The sequence below is a fragment of the Megalobrama amblycephala genome, linkage group LG16 (assembly GCF_018812025.1).
Source record: "Megalobrama amblycephala isolate DHTTF-2021 linkage group LG16, ASM1881202v1, whole genome shotgun sequence".
NCBI lineage: Eukaryota > Metazoa > Chordata > Actinopteri > Cypriniformes > Xenocyprididae > Megalobrama > Megalobrama amblycephala.
The window spans coordinates 43,843,513-43,864,602 of record NC_063059.1 but is presented as its reverse complement, the minus strand read 5'-3'; the positions used below and the strand labels follow the sequence as shown (position 1 = coordinate 43,864,602).

General features: G+C 35.5%; 1 protein-coding gene across 1 annotated transcript in view; it reads left to right on the top strand.

The window, feature by feature from the left end:
• The window catches only part of LOC125248296, a 41,159-nt gene extending 20,936 nt beyond the window's left edge, over positions 1–20,223 (top strand). Inside the window, exons 10-23 of the mRNA XM_048160015.1 lie at positions 1,496–1,669; positions 6,526–6,719; positions 6,927–7,008; positions 7,492–7,777; positions 8,207–8,216; positions 8,515–8,611; positions 8,935–9,048; positions 9,818–9,937; positions 10,493–12,220; positions 13,082–13,171; positions 14,893–15,063; positions 17,485–17,658; positions 19,270–19,443; positions 19,791–20,223. Of these exons, the coding sequence (XP_048015972.1) occupies positions 1,496–1,669; positions 6,526–6,719; positions 6,927–7,008; positions 7,492–7,777; positions 8,207–8,216; positions 8,515–8,611; positions 8,935–9,048; positions 9,818–9,937; positions 10,493–12,220; positions 13,082–13,171; positions 14,893–15,063; positions 17,485–17,658; positions 19,270–19,443; positions 19,791–19,803 (3,427 nt within the window). The 3' untranslated portion in view covers positions 19,804–20,223. The remainder of the gene's footprint in view (positions 1–1,495; positions 1,670–6,525; positions 6,720–6,926; positions 7,009–7,491; positions 7,778–8,206; positions 8,217–8,514; positions 8,612–8,934; positions 9,049–9,817; positions 9,938–10,492; positions 12,221–13,081; positions 13,172–14,892; positions 15,064–17,484; positions 17,659–19,269; positions 19,444–19,790) is intronic.
• Positions 20,224–21,090: the final 867 nt, after the last annotated feature.

Genomic DNA, 21,090 nt, shown 5'->3' with positions numbered 1-21,090 from the left:
TGAGCTGGCCAAAGTGCTTTACATAGAGTTAAAAGAAAAGGGAAAAAAAAGAACATAAATACAAAAGAACATGTACAAATAACCAAGAATTAAAAGCACAGGGAAAAAAAAGTGTTTTTAAAATAGATTTAAATTCGGCAAATGTAGAAGCAGTTCTGACTGGTAGTGGCAAGCATAGGGCCCACTACTGCGAAAGCTCGGTCTCCCCTGCGTCGTTTAATAGGTATGTAAAGTTGTGTCCATTTTGAAGGAAATGGTAAGATATGCACATTTTATTTTTAAAATGTTTAGTCAATAATTTACAATGCAGAAATAAGGCCTATCTAGTTCCATTAAAGCTGTAGTCCATAAGTTTTGCCTCTTTGTCACCATCTCTGTTTGCAATTGCAATTGCAGTTATTTGTGGTATTATCATCTTTACGTGGGTTGTGTATCTGCACAGCTCCTCAGCGTGGATGAATCTAATGTTTGCTGTCAACACATCGGTGGATACTGTACTTCAGATTCACAGATTCTATGACTTGGAAGTTTGACCAAAATAAGAATTTTTATTGGAAAATGTCATCTGAACAATTAAGTAACATGTCTGCCACTTTTGTTCTGACCAACTGAGAAAAAAAAAAACATTACAATAAATCATGCTGCCAAAGGTGATTAAACCTAACGATCGTTTAGCTCGGATCAAGTCAAAACGTGCAAATTATTATTACTGTTATACTTTGTTCTCAAATTGTTAATGTTAAAAACATCAGAATTGCATGACTTTGTATTTAGTGTTTATTAGCGTTACCTGTAGATTTCAATTTCTGTAGCCACTCCGCAGTTCGAAGTCTTTTGCTTTTGACTATGGGTGAATCTCCTGTTGTCACTGATGATTGTCATTTGGACCTTTCTGGATTACAATCTGCCATCAAAATATGTTTAATTATTGCAGCTGTTGTGAGAAAATTCTATAAATGATTATAGTCACAATTTAAAATACTATTTGGTCAGTGAAAAAGAATGAGAATAACTCTTCACTGAAAACTTCCTCTGAACAGTATTTTATGCAATTTAGATTATTTTTTAAAAAAAACAAGGAATGTGAAAATTTTAGCAATGTAATGTTTCAGCATTTATAGTCATATTTTTATAATGACTTCTACCATTAAACTGGGTGTCACATGGATGGAAATATGCATGGAAATTATATGCAGATGACGCAATGAATAGTACTAGGTGTTGTAAGCACCATATATGTTTTTTTTCCGGGAGGAGACGGGGTGGAGATGCATTTACGCACAATCTTCCGCTGAATGGGTTTTATAAGGGAAATTTTGCACAGGTTCTGGTTTACACATGGTTTTATAAATCTGAAAATTTTTGTGCGTATGCAAAATCTGGCTTTTATGTGTATGCACACTTTTAGGATGAAATCTATGGAAAGTTTTATACACACGGCCCCTGATTTGTGAGTCTGATATGAGAGTGAAGAGTGTGTCATTGTTCTCTACAGGTTAAATTATTGTGGTGTCACAGATGAAGGTTGTGCTGCTCTGGCTTCAGCTCTGAGATCAAACCCCTCACACCTGAAAGTACTGCATCTGTCTGGTAATAATTTAGGACAGTCAGGAGTGAAGCTGCTCTCTGGTCTGAAGGCTGATCCACATTATAAACTGGAGACACTAATGTAAGAATAGTTAACAATTTTTATCAAGTTCAAATTGCTGTTCTATCGAAAATAAAAGGAAATAGTACCAGGTTCAGTAACACCACATGTGTGGGAATATTTTGTCTGAGATCATCAGATAATCACTCTTAAATCCAGCTTCAGTTTATGTAGGTCTCTGAACTTTAAATTATGCCGGTTCTGTTTAATTCAGCTGTCCACTGTGTGAAAGTGACCTTTCATGTCCTTTTGATTTTGTAAAGTGACTTTGAGCATCAGATAGAAGCAATATTATGTTTGAGAATGAATTAATATAGCTTATTTAGTCAGTGCCAAGTTTTCGTATGAAAAGATGTGACAGATGTAATGTCTCATACTGCATATGTGACTGTTTGTGTGTTTTATTTTAGGATTGGCCGGAATCAGATGACAGTCTGATCTTCTGATGATCATCCAATGGTGAATAAGTATCCACTACAGAGACTCACCATCAACAGAATCAACAGAGACTGAAGATACAGTGACTTCACTGTTATAAATTAAGACTTTATTTAGATTTCAACTATCCTCTGACAGCCGATCAGAATGAGCATCAGAATCAGAATGAGCTTTATTTGCCAAGTTTACGCAAACACACAAAGAATTTGGAATTTCTTGGTACGTAAATTTACACACATATAAAACATGGGAACAGAAAGAACATTTACATAAGTAAAACAAAGAAAAATAAATAAATAAAACTAGAGATTTGTGCATTATGTATTGTGTATATACAGCTGGATGAATAAAATATGTAAATGTATTTACACAATTAATTATTTTCTCTCTCTCAAGTACTAAGAGTGAATACTAACATCAGGGGTAATTGCATAGCAGTTTTAGCTAGAGATAGCATGGGGGAAAATGTTTTTATGTCTAGATGTTCTAGTGCACAGAGATCTGTAACATCTGCCTGACGGCCGAAGTGGAAACACGTTGTGTCCAGGGTGAGAGGGGTCTGTGATGATTTCATCTGCCTGTTTCTTCACTCTTCACTTTTACAAGTCCTGAAGATTGAGCAGGTGCACACCAATATGTCCTAACAGTCCAATACAGTCTTCTTATATCTGATTTGCTGGCTGACCCAAACAGTTATAGAAGTGCACAGAACTCAGTCAATAACAGCTGAGCAAAACTCATCAGAGCCTGTGGCAGGTTGAACTTCCTCAGTTGGTGAAGGAAGTACAGTCTCTGCTGGGGCTTTTTCACAGTGGAGTTAATGTGATTGTCCCACTTTAGGTCCTGAGAGATGGTGGTGCCCAGGAACCTGAATAACTCCACTGCTTCCATAGTGGGGGCTCCGTAGAAAAAGTTGCTTGTTTTGGGCTTGTTTTCACAGGCCTGGTTGCTTATTTGTCTCGCGAGATCTGGCAACACTGGTGACGATTCAAGTCGGTTGAGATGCTAAATGAATCGTGATACATTTGGGGGCGGGGTTTATATGAATGTATATCTGAGGGGAACTGACTGTTCAGAAACGTTTAGATGGTATTTTCTTTTCATCTTAGTTCTGTACAATGCATTTTAGAGTAGTTTTAGCGCACAACGCTGCTTTGTTTACAGTGGTAACCATGGAAGCGCTGTATCGCTGCTGTTCCTTAGGCACCACCTGCTGTCAATACAGTGAATTTGTGTTTTCATGCAGCCCGTCTGCTTTTATAAAAGCCCTGTCCAAATACCCACACTTGCGGTCTTTGCACTTGATCACTTGTCTACTTGCATGACGTATTTCCTCTATTTGGCTTAAGTGTTCAAGTGGGCGTGATAACTGCTAGTGTGTGTAGAACTTTTGATTGCCCGATGGGACATACTTATAGTCTTGCAAAAAATGCAAGTGTTTACAGAGCTTTTTTTAAAAATTACTATTTTCAGTACTTTGCATTTTAAAATACACTTCTAAATGTCTGTTCAGTGGTCGCTATGTAAAATTGTGGTGCTTCTTTAAGTGATATAAAGCAGTTGCAAATGACGTACAAAATACACACAGCTCATCTTTACATCAATAAAATGTGCAACGCTTTATATTTTACTACCGAATTATATGTAATTTATAATTCATTTAGCTTACAGTCGAAAGTTTTCCTTAACATCTCGCGATTTCTGAGCATAGAGTTCTCGAACATATAATGCATGATGGGATGCGCTTAAGGGAGTCGCACACCGGACGCGAAGCTCAGCGCCGCGCAGCGCCGCAACACGTCTTAAAAATTCGAAAGCCGCCTTTCCACTGCACACGACAAACCACAGCCGTTGGACCGGAAGTCATTAATTTTCAATGGAGAGTTGTACGGGGTCTGCGTGGAGTTCCGATCATATGCGGATACGGAAATTTCGGATCCGATTTGAGCTTCGGATGCTTTGAAATATTTGAACTTCTGTGGCTAGACCGTATGTGTGGGGCTCATAATAACATTCCCTGTGATGTTAATGTTAGTTGTTATAGAGAGCGTTCATGCTGCATGTATGTAGCATCTTTGATGGAATCGTGATTAAAATGCAGTGGTTCTAATTTTAAATGGCTACAGATAGTTCAGCCTGTAATAGAACAAATAAACATCTTGTTCATGTACTCATATTAAGATATTTCTTTTCTTTGTATTATTTATTTATTTATTTGATTTAGGATCTGTTTTACTTTTGTTATAAAGATATTTAAATTTCACAAAGAAATATGAAACTTTTTGTCCGAGAAATAATAAAAGGACACTTTCTCATTTAAATCTCATTTTGTTAAAAAATCTTGAGAAAATCGAATCGTGAAAGCAGTATTGTAAATCGTATTGAATCGTGAGTTGAGCGAATCGTTAGATCCCTACTTGTTGAATACTAAGGCTGGGTTCACACCGCAAGCGGCAGCAGAGCAGAAGCAGCGCATATTTTTTCGGTGCCCATGTTAACAGATTAGAGCATTCACACCGCACGCAGAGGCTGCGTGGCAGCGCGGAGCAGGAGCAGAGCAGAAGCAGCAGTGCCGCGATCGTTTCGGCGCTGGGTCTATTTTTGCTGCGCTGCTAACGCTCAATTAAAGTTAAAGTACACCTTTGATGGACAAAATAAATATGATTTCACACAAAAAGTGCTCTAAATGCACAAAATAAGCACATCTAGTGTGTTTTTACAAGAACTGGATTATGTTAGGAAAGAATATTAATATAAAAAAAATATGTATAAAAGATAAAGTGACAATGCTAAATGATCATGGCCAAAATACACATGTATTGACACGATATAAGTAATTTTCCCCAAAATTTGCATTAACGATATCTACCGTGTTTTGAGCAAATGACATTAAAAATGCATGATATTTAAATTCACAATTTTTTCCATTTTTTTTAAATTATTTTTTTTTTTTTACAAAATCTGTCAAAGTACTTACAGTTCTATCCAAAAACAAACTTTTTGGCCGAAATACAAAAACAACTTTAAATAAACTGCTAGTTTAGCCTTAGAGATTTATTTATTATTATTAGTAGTAGTTGTATTCTTATAACTAGCCCTATATATTGGCAGAAGAACGGATGTCATGCTGACATCATGCTGACAATCATAAACAACAGCACGGGGTGTCACAGGCAGTGGTCTTCAGAGTGCACCTGGAAAGACAACAATGGACGAAACACGTCTCATCGTGGAAGTTGAGAAACATCAAGTTCTTTATGATCCACACAATGTACTTTACAAAGACTTGCAGGCGCAGGAAAAAGCATGGGATGAAGTTGCAGCGGCTCTTGGTGCAGATGGTAAGTAATTTTATAGTGTTTTTGACGCTTTTGCTGGCACACGAGCAAACAACTCAATAGAGATAGGCAAACTGCATAGACAGATTAATATAGGCCTAGCACACATAGCTACAGTATAAACATCTATGATCTGCATCTATTTTTTCTATTTTCGAGAGTTTGCTTATTTACATTGTCTCTAATAAGAAGTTTGCTGTATAAATTTATGAATTATCTATAAGCTGTTTATGATGGGTAATGTATGCATTTGATGTGTCAGATATTCTGTGTATCAACATATAAAAGACTTTTTCATTGAGGTAAGAACTAATGTTAAAAATATCAAAAGGTAATATATAATAAATATAATTCAGATAATAAATTAAATACAAAACATGTCTAAGTACTTACATTTATAGGTTCACCACAACCTCAAAAGTCTGCCACTTTCCTCTAATACATTGGAATGTTCAGCAGTAAACATGTGTTGGCTTTGGCTACATAAAACCAATGTGTAAAATTGTAGCATCATTGTACTTTTCAAGAAAAAACAAATTGATTCAATTGGAACCATTTATTTACAATTTTTAAATTACACATAGCAAGCACACAAATAACAAAAGCAGGTGATACATACGTATATAATAAGTAAATGCTGATTTCAAGATAAGCAGGAAGTCAGGCTATGAACCATTTGCAATACACAGAATTTAAAACAGTGTATTAAATTGTTTTTCAGGATGTCCTTTAGTAAATTTGCTTGCAAATAAACCCTACACCATATTGTCCTGCCAGGACACTCTACCTTCAGGGGAGCTGAAAAATGTGCAATGTTTTTCCCGCACATCGTAAGCCTCTCTGCATCCCCTATTTCCACCCATGTTTGTAGCAGGTGCTAGCACTTCCCCTCTCTCTTCTGCCTCATCCAGCCACCTTTGATTGTCCGATGGGTTTGTAAGGAAGTTGTGAAGAATGCAGGCTGCAGTTACAATAGAGTCAGCATTGTCTGGCTTCACGTTGATCCGTGTATGGAGTACCAAAGGCACATTCTACAACCATTCTTGCTCGTGACAATCGGTAATTGAATATTTGTCTCCATCGTGGGATTCTGTTCCCTAGAAAAGGTCTCATCAAATATGTTTTCAGTGGGAATGCAGCATCACCCACCATGGTGTATGGCATTGGGCCTTGTACACCAGACCCAGGCAAAGAGCAGTCAGCAGGGACAGACAAAGTTTTGGCCTCCATGCCTCTCCCGAGAGCAGAACCACTGAACACTCCACCATCACTTATTCTGCCGAAGTCTCCGACATGTACAAATGTAAATCTGTACTCTGCATCTGCTAGTGCAAGAAGAACTATTGAGAAAGTTCTCTTGTAATTAAAAAACAAGCTACCAGAATGTACAGGTGACATAATGGTAACATGTTTCCCGTCAATAGCACCTAGGCAGTTTGGGAAGTTCCATTTTTCCCAAAATTTGGACGCTATGGCTCTCCACATGTGCTCTGTTGGTTTAGGGAACTGTGATGCCATCATTTGCTCCTCAATTGCTCTACAAGTCATATGGACAGATTCAGCAATGGTGCTTTTCCCTAGACGGTACTGGAAGGCCAGGCTGGTGAAGCTCTCTCCAGTTCCCAGAAATCTGTTAAAGACAAATAAATATAACATAAGTTTTTTTCCCCTGTATAACATATGCAGTATATATACATGTATAAATTCTCTTGTTAATACACGTTTATGTGTTTTACAGTGAACGACTGTAAGCGAAGATGGAAGTTGTTGAGAGATGCTTTTAACAGAAACAAGAAGCAAAAAAAAATGCCCAGTGGTTCTGCAGGTGGCATAATCAGGGAATGGAAGTACGACAGAGTAATGTCATTTCTGTTGCCATACTTGCAGCCTAGAAGGTTAGTATGTCACTTGTTGACCTCATATCTTACTCTATTTATTTTTTTATTTTATGGACTGTTATTACAAAATATTGTTTCAGTGAGAATGAGTACATTACTATTTGTGTGTAAAAAAAATACATACGAGTTGGTGGCAATATATTAATATAATATATTTTTTAATTTGTAGTTCCAGACACACTTTGCAGAGTGAGCCGGAACCTCTGGACATGACTGTGGCTGAGGAGGATGTGGAGCCAGAGTTGTCGGAACTCACTACACCTTTCAATCCCCTTCCTGCCATACAGAGGCCTGCAACCCCATTACTGGCAGGTGAAAGATCAGCTACCCCCACACCACTGCCAAGCACCTGCACACCACAAATAACAGCTCACAGAGCTGACACCCCTATCCCCACTATACATCCCAGGGTTCAAGCTCTGGTGACTGACAGTCTTTTGAAGAAGAATATTTTGGTCAGTTTAGTCAGTTTTTCCATTGAACCAAAGAGAAACATTGAGCATAATGGCACAGTCTCCATGCTACACTAATAATAGTAGTAAGGTTTTCTTCTGTGTAACGTTACATATATACATATATATATATATAAGTAAAATTTGGCTGTATTATTTGTGTTCCCCTTCATTAGTAACATTCAGTATTATTTAGGGCGGAAAGGGTGGATATAATGTACATTGGGATGCAGAGTCTGTTTACGCCTCTCTCTCTCGTCACAAATAGAAAGTGAAAGTAAGCTAGAGTTCACCTGTTGCCATTTTAAGTAGGCATAATAGGAATACGCTACAGGAAAACTGCATCAAAGTGTTTAACAGAAACAGACGGTTATCGGTGTTTATGCAGGAATTTCCGTGTATTTTTATTTAAGAACCTGCATCTTGTAATAGTTTGATCAAGGTGAGTGTTCATGTGTGGTGACTTCCTCATATTAATATGAATCTCTGAAGGTCATTTTAAGTGATTGTTTGATATAATATATTTAATAAAGGGTTTCTTTCACTTCAAGGTGTCTTTTGTGTTTGGTGATGTCTGTGATTCTTCAGAAGTTTAACAGCATATGTGTGAACATGAGCTTGAGTTAACACAGTCACATGATCCTTTTTCTCCCACTCTCAAGATATGTTCAGCTAAATTATGAAGGTTGTTTAATAAATGTAATCGTTTAATTTAGTGTCTGAATGTTTTATTCATTCAGAGTCAGTTGAAGAGATCAAACTTATCAGATTCTCCTGCAGCTTCATCATGACTGATTCACAAGGATCCAGAGATGGAGATTTTTCTCCAGAATGCAGGTACTTTCAACGAACACTGGTAATGGATCACAAAAACTGATCACAGTTGACAGATACACATAGACACAGCTCACAGAACCAGTTTACAGACAAATATTATTTGAAATATTATTAAATATTATTTAAAATATTATTAAATATTTTGACCTATTTTTGCCTGTTTTGTTTTAAAACTAACATGAAATATTAAATAAAAAGATCATAAAAACTTTCCTCAGAGTGTTTTTGATGAAAAAAATTAAAGTTTATATTAATATGGTTCCTATCATAAAGAATGAACACAGTAATCTAAAGGATTAAACTGAATGTGTTCTCTGTTACAGTTCAGTCCAGCAGAAGAACTCAAACCCAGAGTCCAGCTGTGTGTCTGTGAAGAGTGACCGTTCTATGGATCCTCCACCAAAGTTTAAGAGTGGAGACAAACGGCCTGATCTCAGGTATATCATATCTATAAAAGATGTGCTTATAGTATTACATTTTGGAATTAGATGCAAAATTGATCAAACAGTCAGTCAGTCACTAGCAATGACATCAAGTAAATGTAAGCTGAGATTTTTCCCCCTTTATATAATAGAGTAGTATTTTTTATAATAGAGCATATTTTTCTAACCGCTGGTTCAGATTTGTTGAAAGTATGGTCAGAACAGTGATGTTTTAAACCAATAGTACATTACATTACGAAAAGGTGCTTTATGGCACAAATTTCAACTCTATTGATGTACATCTCATGGAAGCACAAAGATTTACGACAGTATCTGTTAAATAAAGAAGTGCAATTATTGAGTCACCAGAGAGAACAAATTAAATGCATAAAGTCAAACAAATGCTACTTGTGGTTTTGATTTAAAGTGGGAGTGGGGTAGGGAAGGGGAGTGAAATAAAATTATATATATAAAATGTTTAAAACTACAATAAATGAATGCTCACAATTTACACAGTCTTCTATACTATCACAACTTGCCCTTCCTACTGTTACAACTTATCCAGATAGCGGGGGAAAGAATTCTTTGCACTTGACACTAATTTATTCAGTTTGAGAACACATAGTAGTTTCAATCCATGTATAATTTGTAGCAGATAAATATGGGAATAATATTGTAATTATTGTAATCAAAGTTTGAAACACTCTCTGGTCTTTCCTAAGACAGACGTTTCCAGTAAAATTGCACAACATATATAAGTGTGTATGCTTTTCATTTTACTTAGTTTTAAGACAGTCCAGCAGAAGAGATCAAAACCAGAGTCCAGCTGTGTGTCTATGAAGAGTGACTGCTCTATGGATCCACCACTAAATTTTAAGAGTGGAGACACACAGCCTGATCTCAGGTATATAATTTCTTTAAAAGTTATGCTTATAGTATTTGATTTTTATGAAATTGTTATTAATATACTACAGTGTAAAGAGTTAAAATCCTGCAAGTTTCAGTCTATTAATGATTACCATTGTGCCCTTGTGCAGCGCTCTATGTATTGTATTGTTAATAAATTCACACGCTGTAAAAGCTGTTGCTCTGTTACTCAGTTAATGACACAATTACATCAAAATCAGTGTGTCTAATTCTTTACCCTCTTCATTCCAATTTAAGGTCAAATCTTTTATCCACACCAGTTAAAAACAAAACGGTGTTCACGCCTGTGATTCGACCACAGGACTTTAATGAAAGCCTGAATTCTTGTTTCAAGTAAAATGTAGGACTTTTGTTGTTGTTGTTTAAATTTAGGTGCTGCACATTACACATCACAAATCATTCAAACACGTGATTAATAATTTAAACCAGATGATGATATGTGTCCCATAATACAGGAAACAAAGTCCATTTTGTAATTTTTGGCTATTTACTTCTCTAACTTGTGTAATAATCTAGCATTTTAATCTTACAGCCATGAGTCTAAACCTGCTGAAGTCCTCAACACATTTCGATCAAATCTGAGGAAGAAGTTTGAGTGTTTGTATGAGGGAATATCAAAGCAGGGAAACCCAACACTCCTGAATGAGATCTACACAGAGCTCTACATCACAGAGAGTGAAAGTGGAGAGATCAGTAATGAGCATGAGGTGAGACAGATTGAGACACAGTCCAGGAGAGCAGAAACAGAGGACACACCGATCAAATGCAGTGACATCTTTAGACCTTTACCTGGACAAGACAAACTCATCAGAACTGTGCTGACAAAGGGAGTCGCTGGCATTGGAAAAACAGTCTCTGTGCAGAAGTTCATCCTGGACTGGGCTGAAGGGAAAGAGAATCAGGACGTCCAGCTCATATTTCCACTTCCTTTCAGAGAGCTCAACTTGATGAAGGACAAAACACTCAGTCTTTCAGATCTTCTTCATGTCTTTTTCCCTGATACAAAAGAAATGGAAATATCCAGTGACAAATATAAAGTGTTGTTCATCTTTGATGGTCTGGATGAGTGTCGTCTGTCTCTGGATTTTCAGAGCGATGTGAAGTTGTGTGATGTGACTGAATCAGCCTCAGTGGACGTGCTGCTGATGAACCTCATTGTGGGGAATCTGCTTCCCTCTGCTCTCATCTGGATCACCTCCAGACCAGCAGCAGCTGATCTCGTCCCCTCTGAGTGTGTCCATCGAGTGACAGAGGTACGAGGCTTCAGTGACCCACAGAAGGAGGAATACTTCAGGAAGAGAATCAGGGATCAGAGTCTGGCCTACAGGATCATCTCACACCTGAAGTCATCAAGGAGCCTCTTTATTATGTGTCAAATCCCAGTGTTCTGCTGGATCTCAGCCACTGTTCTAGAGAAGATGTTGAGTGAAGCAGAGAGAGGAGAGATTCCCAAGACTCTCACTCAAATGTACACACACTTCCTGATCATTCAGACCAACATCAAACATGAGAAGGACTATGAGAGGAAAGAGAAAAATGAAGATATGATTGTCAGACTGGGAAAACTGGCTTATCAGCAGCTTGTGAAAGGAAACCTGATCTTCTATGAGGAAGACCTGACAGAGTGTGGCATTGATGTGACAGAAGCATCAGTGTACTCAGGATTGTGCTCTCAGATCTTCAGAGAGGAGTTGGGCTTGTATCAGGGGAAAGTTTTCTGCTTTGTTCATCTGAGCATTCAGGAACATCTAGCAGCTCTATATGTGCATCTCTCCTTCATAAACAAGAACATCAATGTGTTTGACCAGATTACCAAACCAACTAATGGAGACAAAGTTTCACTATCTGATCTCCATCAGAGAGCTGTGGATGAGGCTTTAGACAGTAAAAATGGGCATCTGGACCTTTTCCTTCGTTTCCTTCTGGGTCTGTCAATGGATTCTAATCAAAGTCTCTTACAAGAACTAAAGACACAGACAGGAAACAGATCTCACAACAATAAGAAAACAGTTGACTATATTAAAGAGAAGATCAGTGAGAATCCCTCTCCAGATAAATACATCAATCTGTTTCACTGTCTGAATGAACTGGGTGATCTTTCATTAGTGAATGAAGCTCAACCTCACATGAGCCGTGGAAGATTACGTGGTGTGAAACTCTCCTCATCTCAGTGGTCAGCTTTAGTTTTTGTGTTGTTGACCTCAGAGCAGGCAATGCGTCATTTTAACCTGAACAGCTTATTTGGAGCCACTGATGATCAGTAAGTAACACTGAGAACAATCATTACAAACTAAAACATTATGAGCAAAGATAAACAGAGGTGTTTAAATCATGGTGCAAAAACTGCTTTCTGGGATATTGCACGTAATTTGCGGGTGCGTCTCAAATGGAAGTAAGTCTTAGTAAGGCTGCATGTCTCAGCTGCCACGTCATCAAGTGCTGCCAAATGTTGTCTCAATTTGAAGGATCCTTCTCATCCTTAATTCAGCTCAATTTGAAGGATGCCTCAATTGTATCCTTTGTGTCTTTTAATTACCCACAATCCTTTGTAAACATTCTAGTTGACAAAAAAAGAACTGATGGAAAACGAGTCCGCATTGAGCTTATTTGAGTTTATTATTAAAAATAAGGCAAAATTAATGTTTTTGGATATAAAGGCATACATGTTATCTTTTGTTTTGGTGTAAATTAATCATTGCACACTACACTGCTAATAGTGTTTAATGCTAAGGAGAACTCGAGCCTACAAGCCTAGTCCAAGGACTGGACTAGGAAAGACACAACCTTACTAAGATGCAGCCTTCCATTTGAGAAGCACCCAATATCAATATGTGAAAGAATCCCGGAACGTCCGGGTGAGGTGGGATGTCTGATTATGGGAGTAAATCCACTAAATTATTGTTCAGTGAGTCTTGAATACGTGTTGGCTGAATACGTTTAGTAGTTTCTACAGTTAAATACTAAAAAAAACTTTTTAAAATGACCTTTTTTAAAGCAGTTTTTAATTAAATTGAAAAATATTTAAGGGGAATGTAAGGAAGGTGTTTAATGTATTATTTACTCACCATATTAATTATTATTATTATTAGCATTATTTTATTTCTTTTTTATTTTCAAATAGTGATGCATCTGTTACCCTGAAAGCACAAAATACAGCAGATGAAGTTCTTCAGAAGCTGCTGCCTGTGGTTACAGCAACTAGATCAGCTACGTAAGTAACACTGAGAACAATCATAACTGTTAAAACATTGACATATTTACTAATAATAATTATTAATATTAATTAATAATTTAGCAAAAATATGAGTGTCACACTTCAGTTTTCAAACCTCCACCTATCTGACAAAATGTTTTGTTTTGTTTTTTATCACATTTGTATGTGAATTTATTTTTCAGATATATGCATTTATAATGCATGTATATAGACATTTATATTTAGACTTTTTTATATATTAATTTTAATTTAATGTAAATGTTAAAAATATTTATTTATATTTAGGGGAAAAAAAGATATGTTCAGTGTATTCCATTATATCAGTTTTTATAATATTTCTCACATAGAGACATACCCTCTAAGAATAACAGTAACATTATCTGACATATGGAAATAATTAGGGGTGTGACGAGATCTTGTGTCACAAGATCTCGCAAGACTAAAATGTGACGATATTTCTCGTCGAGGCAAAAAGTAGTCTCGTGATATTGCCATGACAGAGTGGTTAGGATGATTAGGAAAGAATATGCCACCACTTCGTTTACATTGCGCCTCCAATGTCGTTTTGCTTTGTATTTAAATAAAAAAACATTTAATTCAGTTGGATAATGGTCGCCGCCGCTCCATATTTACAGAGTTATGCGCGATCGCTGAAAGTGAAAGTAAACGCAATGTCAATACCCCGCATTTTGAAAGCGGCTCCCTGATGAATGCAAATATCTCTCAATATGAAAGTTATTTTAGGCTGGGCAGTGTAGTTGTAACCATCTCTTAGCTCTGTATCAAAGAAAAATGTTGGTCTTATTTGCACTTTGAATATTGAGAGAGTGTGATTATGGTTGCACTTATTGTAAAGTGTTACCATAAAAATGAATAAGAGTTTTCTCTTAATCTTATTAAGCACAAACAATAAGGTTTCATTTGTTAACATTAGTTAATGCACTGTGAACTATCATGAACTAACAATGAATGACTATTTTTATTAACTAACATAAACAAAGATTAATAAATACTGTAGCACATATATTGCTCATTGTTAGTTGATGTTGGTTAATTAATGTTAATAAATGAGACCTTATTGTAAAGTGTTACCATTTTTATTTATACTGTTTTTATGATCAGTTTGTGGAAAGGAGTTCAGTTAGGAGGTCAAAAGTCATAGAAGCTCATAAATCATGTACAGTAAGGTCTGAAGAGACTGAAATCATACAGAAGAGAAGTCAATCAGTTGAGTTAGTGGCAAAACCTTTTACAGTACTTGAGTATTGTTGTCTTCTACTGCATATGATAATTCATACTCAGAAAGTAGAACTGAAATGACATTCGTTACAAGATGATTAGTTAAAACATTTCAAATACACCTGCTGAATATTTTTCTAGTCATGTATATGTCATTGAGGATTTCTTAAATATAGTGTGTAAAAATCTTGTCTCATCTCGTCTCGTGAACTCAATCTCGAGTCTCGTCTCGTCTCATGAGATACTTGTCCCGTCACACCCCTAGAAATAATTGTTTAAAAAAGATTGCATAAAATATGAACACAATTAAGAATACAATCTTTCTTGAATTTGACTGCCGGTGTGTTATGATAATGTTCTGTGACACCGAATTAAAATCCATCTAACATATTGATTTGATCTTATGTTATTGGTTTCTCTTTGATAATGAAGTCTCTGTTGATCTGAGAGAGTGAAGAGAGTGTCATTGTTCTCTACAGGTTGAGTAAGTGTGGTGTCACAGATGAAGGTTGTGCTGCTCTGGCTTCAGCTCTGAGATCAAACCCCTCACACCTGAGAGAACTGTTTCTGAATGTGAATAAATCAGGAGACTCAGGAGTGAAGCTGCTCTCTGTTGTACTGGATCCTCACTGTAAATTGGATAAACTGGGGTAAGATCATCTCTCTGATAGTCACATGATCTGGTGCTCAGATAGAAATTTTTAAAAATCAGAGTATTTAGGATTGAAATTTACATATAATGATTTATATGAATCACATTCAACATAATCCCAGTTAATGTGTTTGATATCTGAAGCTAAAGCTGATTTAATTAATCTTCACTCTCATCACATCACATCAATGACAAGGCTACATAACGCCAGGGTGGCACTGGACCACTGAAAAATAATTTATTTGTGGGAAACAAAATAATATATATGTGGAAGAGGAGAAAAATCACACATAAATGACAATAATAATTGCTCACCATACATGAATTTAGTGGATGTCACTCCCTAAACTTTGCAGTGTGTACGTGGCCACTGGTCAAGTATGAAAAAGATTTATTCAAAATCTGAATGGATTATATATCGCCTAGAAAGCGCAGAAAAAGTGTTCCTTTTATGATCACTAAAAAGCTGTCACTCATCTTAGTTCATCACACTGATGATCCCATGAGGTTCCATTATAATCAATGAAGCTGTCCACACTGCACAGTGAATCTCTTATTTACATAATGTCTACACTAGGGTTGTAGCAGTATACCGGTATGATGGTATATTACGATATGAACACGTATGATTATTATATTGTGCACATTTACTTATCGATGGATGGATGAATAAAGTAGATCTGTACAATACATCAAATTGTGACATGATCTAGAGTCTGTGAATATTAAAGCACAAAAGACTGCTATATAAATATATAATTTGCTTGTTCTGCATGTCTCTGTGTGAGTGAGCTGCAGCGTTTTGTGTATTACATACTCAAATACGCATGACGCTCATGGTGCTTTCAACATCTGCCATCTCACAATATGAGGACATGAATACATGAACATCTCCAGAGCTGCTATGAGAGAATGCTTAAAGAGCATTTCATCATTTTATTTGAGAAAAACCATTGCCAAATAAATACACTCTGAAACTCAAAGGTCTTCACTACAACCTGTCAAAATAAAAGTTTTTGACAGGTTCAAATTGAAAGAAATCATGACAGAAATATATTACTGTTGTAAAATAGAATGCACTTATTTAATTAATATTAATATTAATAATAATAATAATAATAATAATACAATTTATTTAAACATTATTTAAGGAATATAATTTTTGTACGTTTTAATTTAGTAAATCTCTGTTGTGCAGCACTTTAAAGTTTTTTTGCATTCATTTTGCAACAGTTTTGATAATATATTTGTATTAAATAATGAGATACAGAATCCAGCAATTCTGAATTGTCAACAATTCTGAATAAAATACATTTTATATGACTCTATTATTCTTAAAAATGTTAATAATTATAAAATTATAAATTATAAAAATAAGTAGTTAATATAATCCATAACCAGTTATTTAATGTAGTATATTAGACATGTTTTTGATTATTGAAATTTTAATAAAACAAACAAATGGGTGTAAGTTTATGATAAATCATTTGTTCAACCAAAAAACCTCTTTTCATTAATTTAACAGTCATTTTACCTGATAATAATAATTGATTGTTTTTATACTGTATACCGTGATATTTTCTAAGATGTTTATCATACCATGAAAATCTCATACCTTTACAACCCTAGTCTACACTTTGTTATAATTAGAGTATTTGGAAGTGTGCAGAGCTCGGCTTTGGCCAAACACTCAGACTTTGAGTGGTGAGTGGATTCTAACTTAAACACCTCTGGTTGGCCATTGTGTTCAAGACATCAACAGACATGTCTGTGATTGGTTACACTGCTCAATGTTTCAAAACATGCTGCAAATAGAAACCATTGACGCTTCACCTGTGATTATTTATCTTTGTTTATTTTTCTTATTTTGTTTGTTTATTTTATTTATAAATGTATTTTTGTTGTTTTCATGAAACCGTAGGTTGACAATCACAGTGAACTATTTTTAATTTTCATTATTTTTGTTCCTTGTATTGTAAAATGATGTAATTTAAAAGTAGGCATTGAAGTCAGCTCTATTTCACCAAGGTTCACTCACTTTAGAATTTCTGGCCTCACCACTGCATCACACGACACCTTTGTTCGAGACTGATTTACACACAACAAAACTAAACTGAAATAAAAAATAGTACACAACAAATACTAATGATAAACAATAAACATGATGAAAATAGGTGCAGAAAGAAAAGCAAATGGAAGAATATTAATTTCTGATAACTTGAGGAATCTTGTTGAATTCACATTTATATTGATCAAATTAATCTTTTCTCAGTGTCTGTCTCCATCTATAACACTGATAGTGTGAACATGATTAAATGAATATTTGCTACATTATATTCTACAGAGGTTCCTTATTTGTAATCTTTAAAACATTTATGTGCTACTGAGAGAATTAAGAGTGTTTCATTGTTCTCTACAGGTTGAGTAACTGTGATGTCACAGATGAAGGTTGTGCTGCTCTGGCTTCAGCTCTGAAATCAAACCCTTCACAACTGAGAGAACTGAATCTGTCATATAATAATCTAGGAGACTCCGGTGTGAAGCTGCTCTCTGCTGTACTGGAGAATCCTCAATGTAAACTGGAGAAACTGGTGTAAGATCATATGTGACTCTCACATGAAACGGTGTCACTATGAATTATTGAAATTGCAAAATTCACAAAGTAACATCAAAATGGAATAGAAATACAGGGAAAATGAACTATTATTGCATTAATTATAATCAAAATTATTGAAACAACATGATCAAATTACTATTCATCAAATAAATATCACGCCTGTTTATATAGTTTAAGATAATTAATATTTTTCTGTTTGAAGTGTTTACTCTTTCTCTGCTGCTGCTGTGAGTTCATGTGATTGATCTGTAAATGATTGAACACATGAGCTGGTGATACTATAGTACTGATAGTCACACTGAAAAACACTTTTAATCACGATCAACATTTAACACTCTTTATTTTAAACACACTTAATCTCAGCACAGTCAGCATTAACATAGTCCAGTCATTTTAATTGTAGGAGAAGTAATGTAGAGTTTTTTTCCAGGTTTAAAATCTACATCATGTCATTATCACTGATTATGTCATGGTGAAATACTATAGTTAGTTACTATACTATAGATGACACATCAGCATCATAATTATTCATGAGACTGAGTTCTTATCCCATTAGAAGACATTTCTCTTAATTATTCATGACAGCACGTGGTTTCTATGACAGACTCTTTAAACTATAAGATCACATAATAGTTTAGAGAGGCGTTCATAGGTTGCATGTTTGAAGGTGTTGCATGGCTTTCCTCGTGATGCTGTCAGGTCGAGACTCTTGCTGCGGGTGATTGTTTGGCCTTTAACTACCGTGACAATCAAATTGTTTGTGTGTAACAAGCATTTTTCTGAACAGGACTATGATAATTCCTGTCTTTTATGTCACTATCCATCTTTATTGTCAGTGTTCTGATGGTATATAGGTTTGTGATCTACGCAAGTGGTTATTTATGACATTTGCATGAGAAATTTATTTTCAAATATATGCATTATAGTGTATGTATATAAAATTTAGACTTGTAAAGGGAAAAAAAACCCTGATGATATTCAATGTATTTCGTTGGAATTTAACTTTGTCAGCTATCCAAATCCTACAGTTTGATATTTAGTGACAGCTGGCATGGGCCACTGACAGATGACAGTTGCTCTTTCCCCTCTTTCTACCCTGTCTTGCCTTGCCCACCCACTCCCTACCTTCTTCTCACAGCAGTCCACACACATTTAAGTTGATTTTTCAGAATTATTGTGAGGTAGACTTGAGCTGAAAAAGGAGGATTTGTGACTCTTTAATGTTCATTACATTAACCTCTTCTGTTTTTCAAATTGTCAATTTTTTCATTTTTTTTATGCGATATACAGTTTTAATTTGTCAGTTTTTATATAACATTTCTCACATAGACACACAATCTCTTAGAATAACAGTAAAACTCAATGGCATATTTAATTAATTGTTTAAAAATATTGCACAAATTGTGAACATACATTTAAAAAAAAAAAATCTTGAATTTGACTGCAGGTGTGTTATGATAATGTTTTGTGCTCTGACACAGACCAAGATCCATAAAACATGGTGATTTGAGTTTATGTTATTGGCTTCTTTTTGATAATGAAGCTGTTGATCTGAGAGACTGAAGAGTGTGTCATTGTTCTCTACAGGTTGAGTAAGTGTGGTGTCACAGATGAAGGTTGTGTTGCTCTGGCTTCAGCTCTGAGATCAAACCCCTCACACCTGAGAGAATTGAATCTGAATAGGAATAATCTAGGAGATTTAGGAGTGAAGCTACTCTCCGATCTGAAGGATGATCCACAGTTTAAACTGGATACACTATGGTAACAACAGTTTTTAACAATTTTAATCAACATATTTTCATTCAAAGTTCAAATTAGTTTAGTTTCGTTAAGTTTAGTTTAAAGCTTTATTAATTCACATATGACACAACATATATGCATTCAAATACTCAAAATACATGAAAAAGAAAAGAAGAATTGTGAAAAAGATATTGCTATTTTCTGCTGATTTTGTAAAGTGTCTTTGAGCATCAGATAGAAGCTCTATTATCATGTTTGAGAATTACTTCATATAGCTTGTCTAGATAGTGCTCAGTTTTCTTATGAAAAGATGTGTCAGATGTAATGTCTCATAGTGCGTATGTGACTGTTTGTGTGTTTTATTTTAGGACTTTCAGATGACAGTCTGATCTTCTGATGATCATCTGATGGTGAATAAGGTTCCACTACAGAGACTCGCAGTCAACACAATCAAGAGACTGAAGATACAGTGACTTCAGTGGTATAAATGAAGACTTCATTTAGATTTCAATGATTTCAGAGCAGCAAATTTTCATTCATAGATTAACCATTTTATTTGTATAAAAACACAGTATAAACTCAAAGTTTTACAAAGAAAATACAGATATACATCATGTTTTTAATAATAGTTGTATTACATTTTTATTAATGTATTAAAGGAGTCATATGATGCATTTTCATGTTTTCCTTATCTTTAGTCTATGTATCTGTTTGTGCATGTATAAGATCTGCAAATTTACCAAGCTCAAAGTCTCCTACAAAAAGATCTAATGCCTGGTGTGTTACACTGTACGATTTTGGGCTGTCCCAGATGAAAGATGAGCACTGTGAAACAATCGTGCCGATTTCTGTGGTTGTGGCTCTTAAACGTTGTACAGTGAGAGAGGTTCAAAGGTGGTCTTGTGATCAAAGATAGTCTGTGATCATTTTCTGACAGTGTCATGATCATGTCACAGTGTGTTTGCTGTTATGACCTACGTCTACTGACTAGCCAATAAAAATAAAGCATGAAATATATAAAAATAAAGCTATTGGCACTAAAACTTAAAACTACTTTCCTCAAGCTCCATTTGCAAATTGGCATGCCAAGTTCACCTCTTTTCCCAAGTCCATATTCACCACTTTCACTTCTTTTCTCTTTTTTTCAGCATACATAAAATCCACAATTACCAAGTGTGATAAATCTTGCTGTTTACCATAAGCGCATGCTGATTATGTTTTATTCTTCTATAGTATCTTGCAGTGTAGCCTATGGTTCAATAAGTGTCATCATTGTACAGTCTACATACATGTTGTACCCAAGTTTATTAGATCCATGTCGTACAGTGTCATTTGTAATGATCTTATAGGATTACCGAAACTGCACAGTCTGTAGCAGGTGTAAAAGAGAAGGCAGATCCAGACCCAGCTAAAACACCTCAATCGACTCCTCCCTCTTCGAGCTAAGTCACACAAAACCAGTTTATGAACTACTTCCTCCACTAGACATCAGTTAGAGTGTGTTGGGTGTTTCTAATGGGTGGTTTACTACAATGCTTTTGTTAAAATGCTCCAAATTATGGGCTGTGTTTGCACAAAAGCAGTTTTGAAGGTGCAACTCTGTCTCTGATAATTATTGTTGGTTCAGTGATTTTATCTAGTTTACAGATGCAGCTTTAACTCTATAAA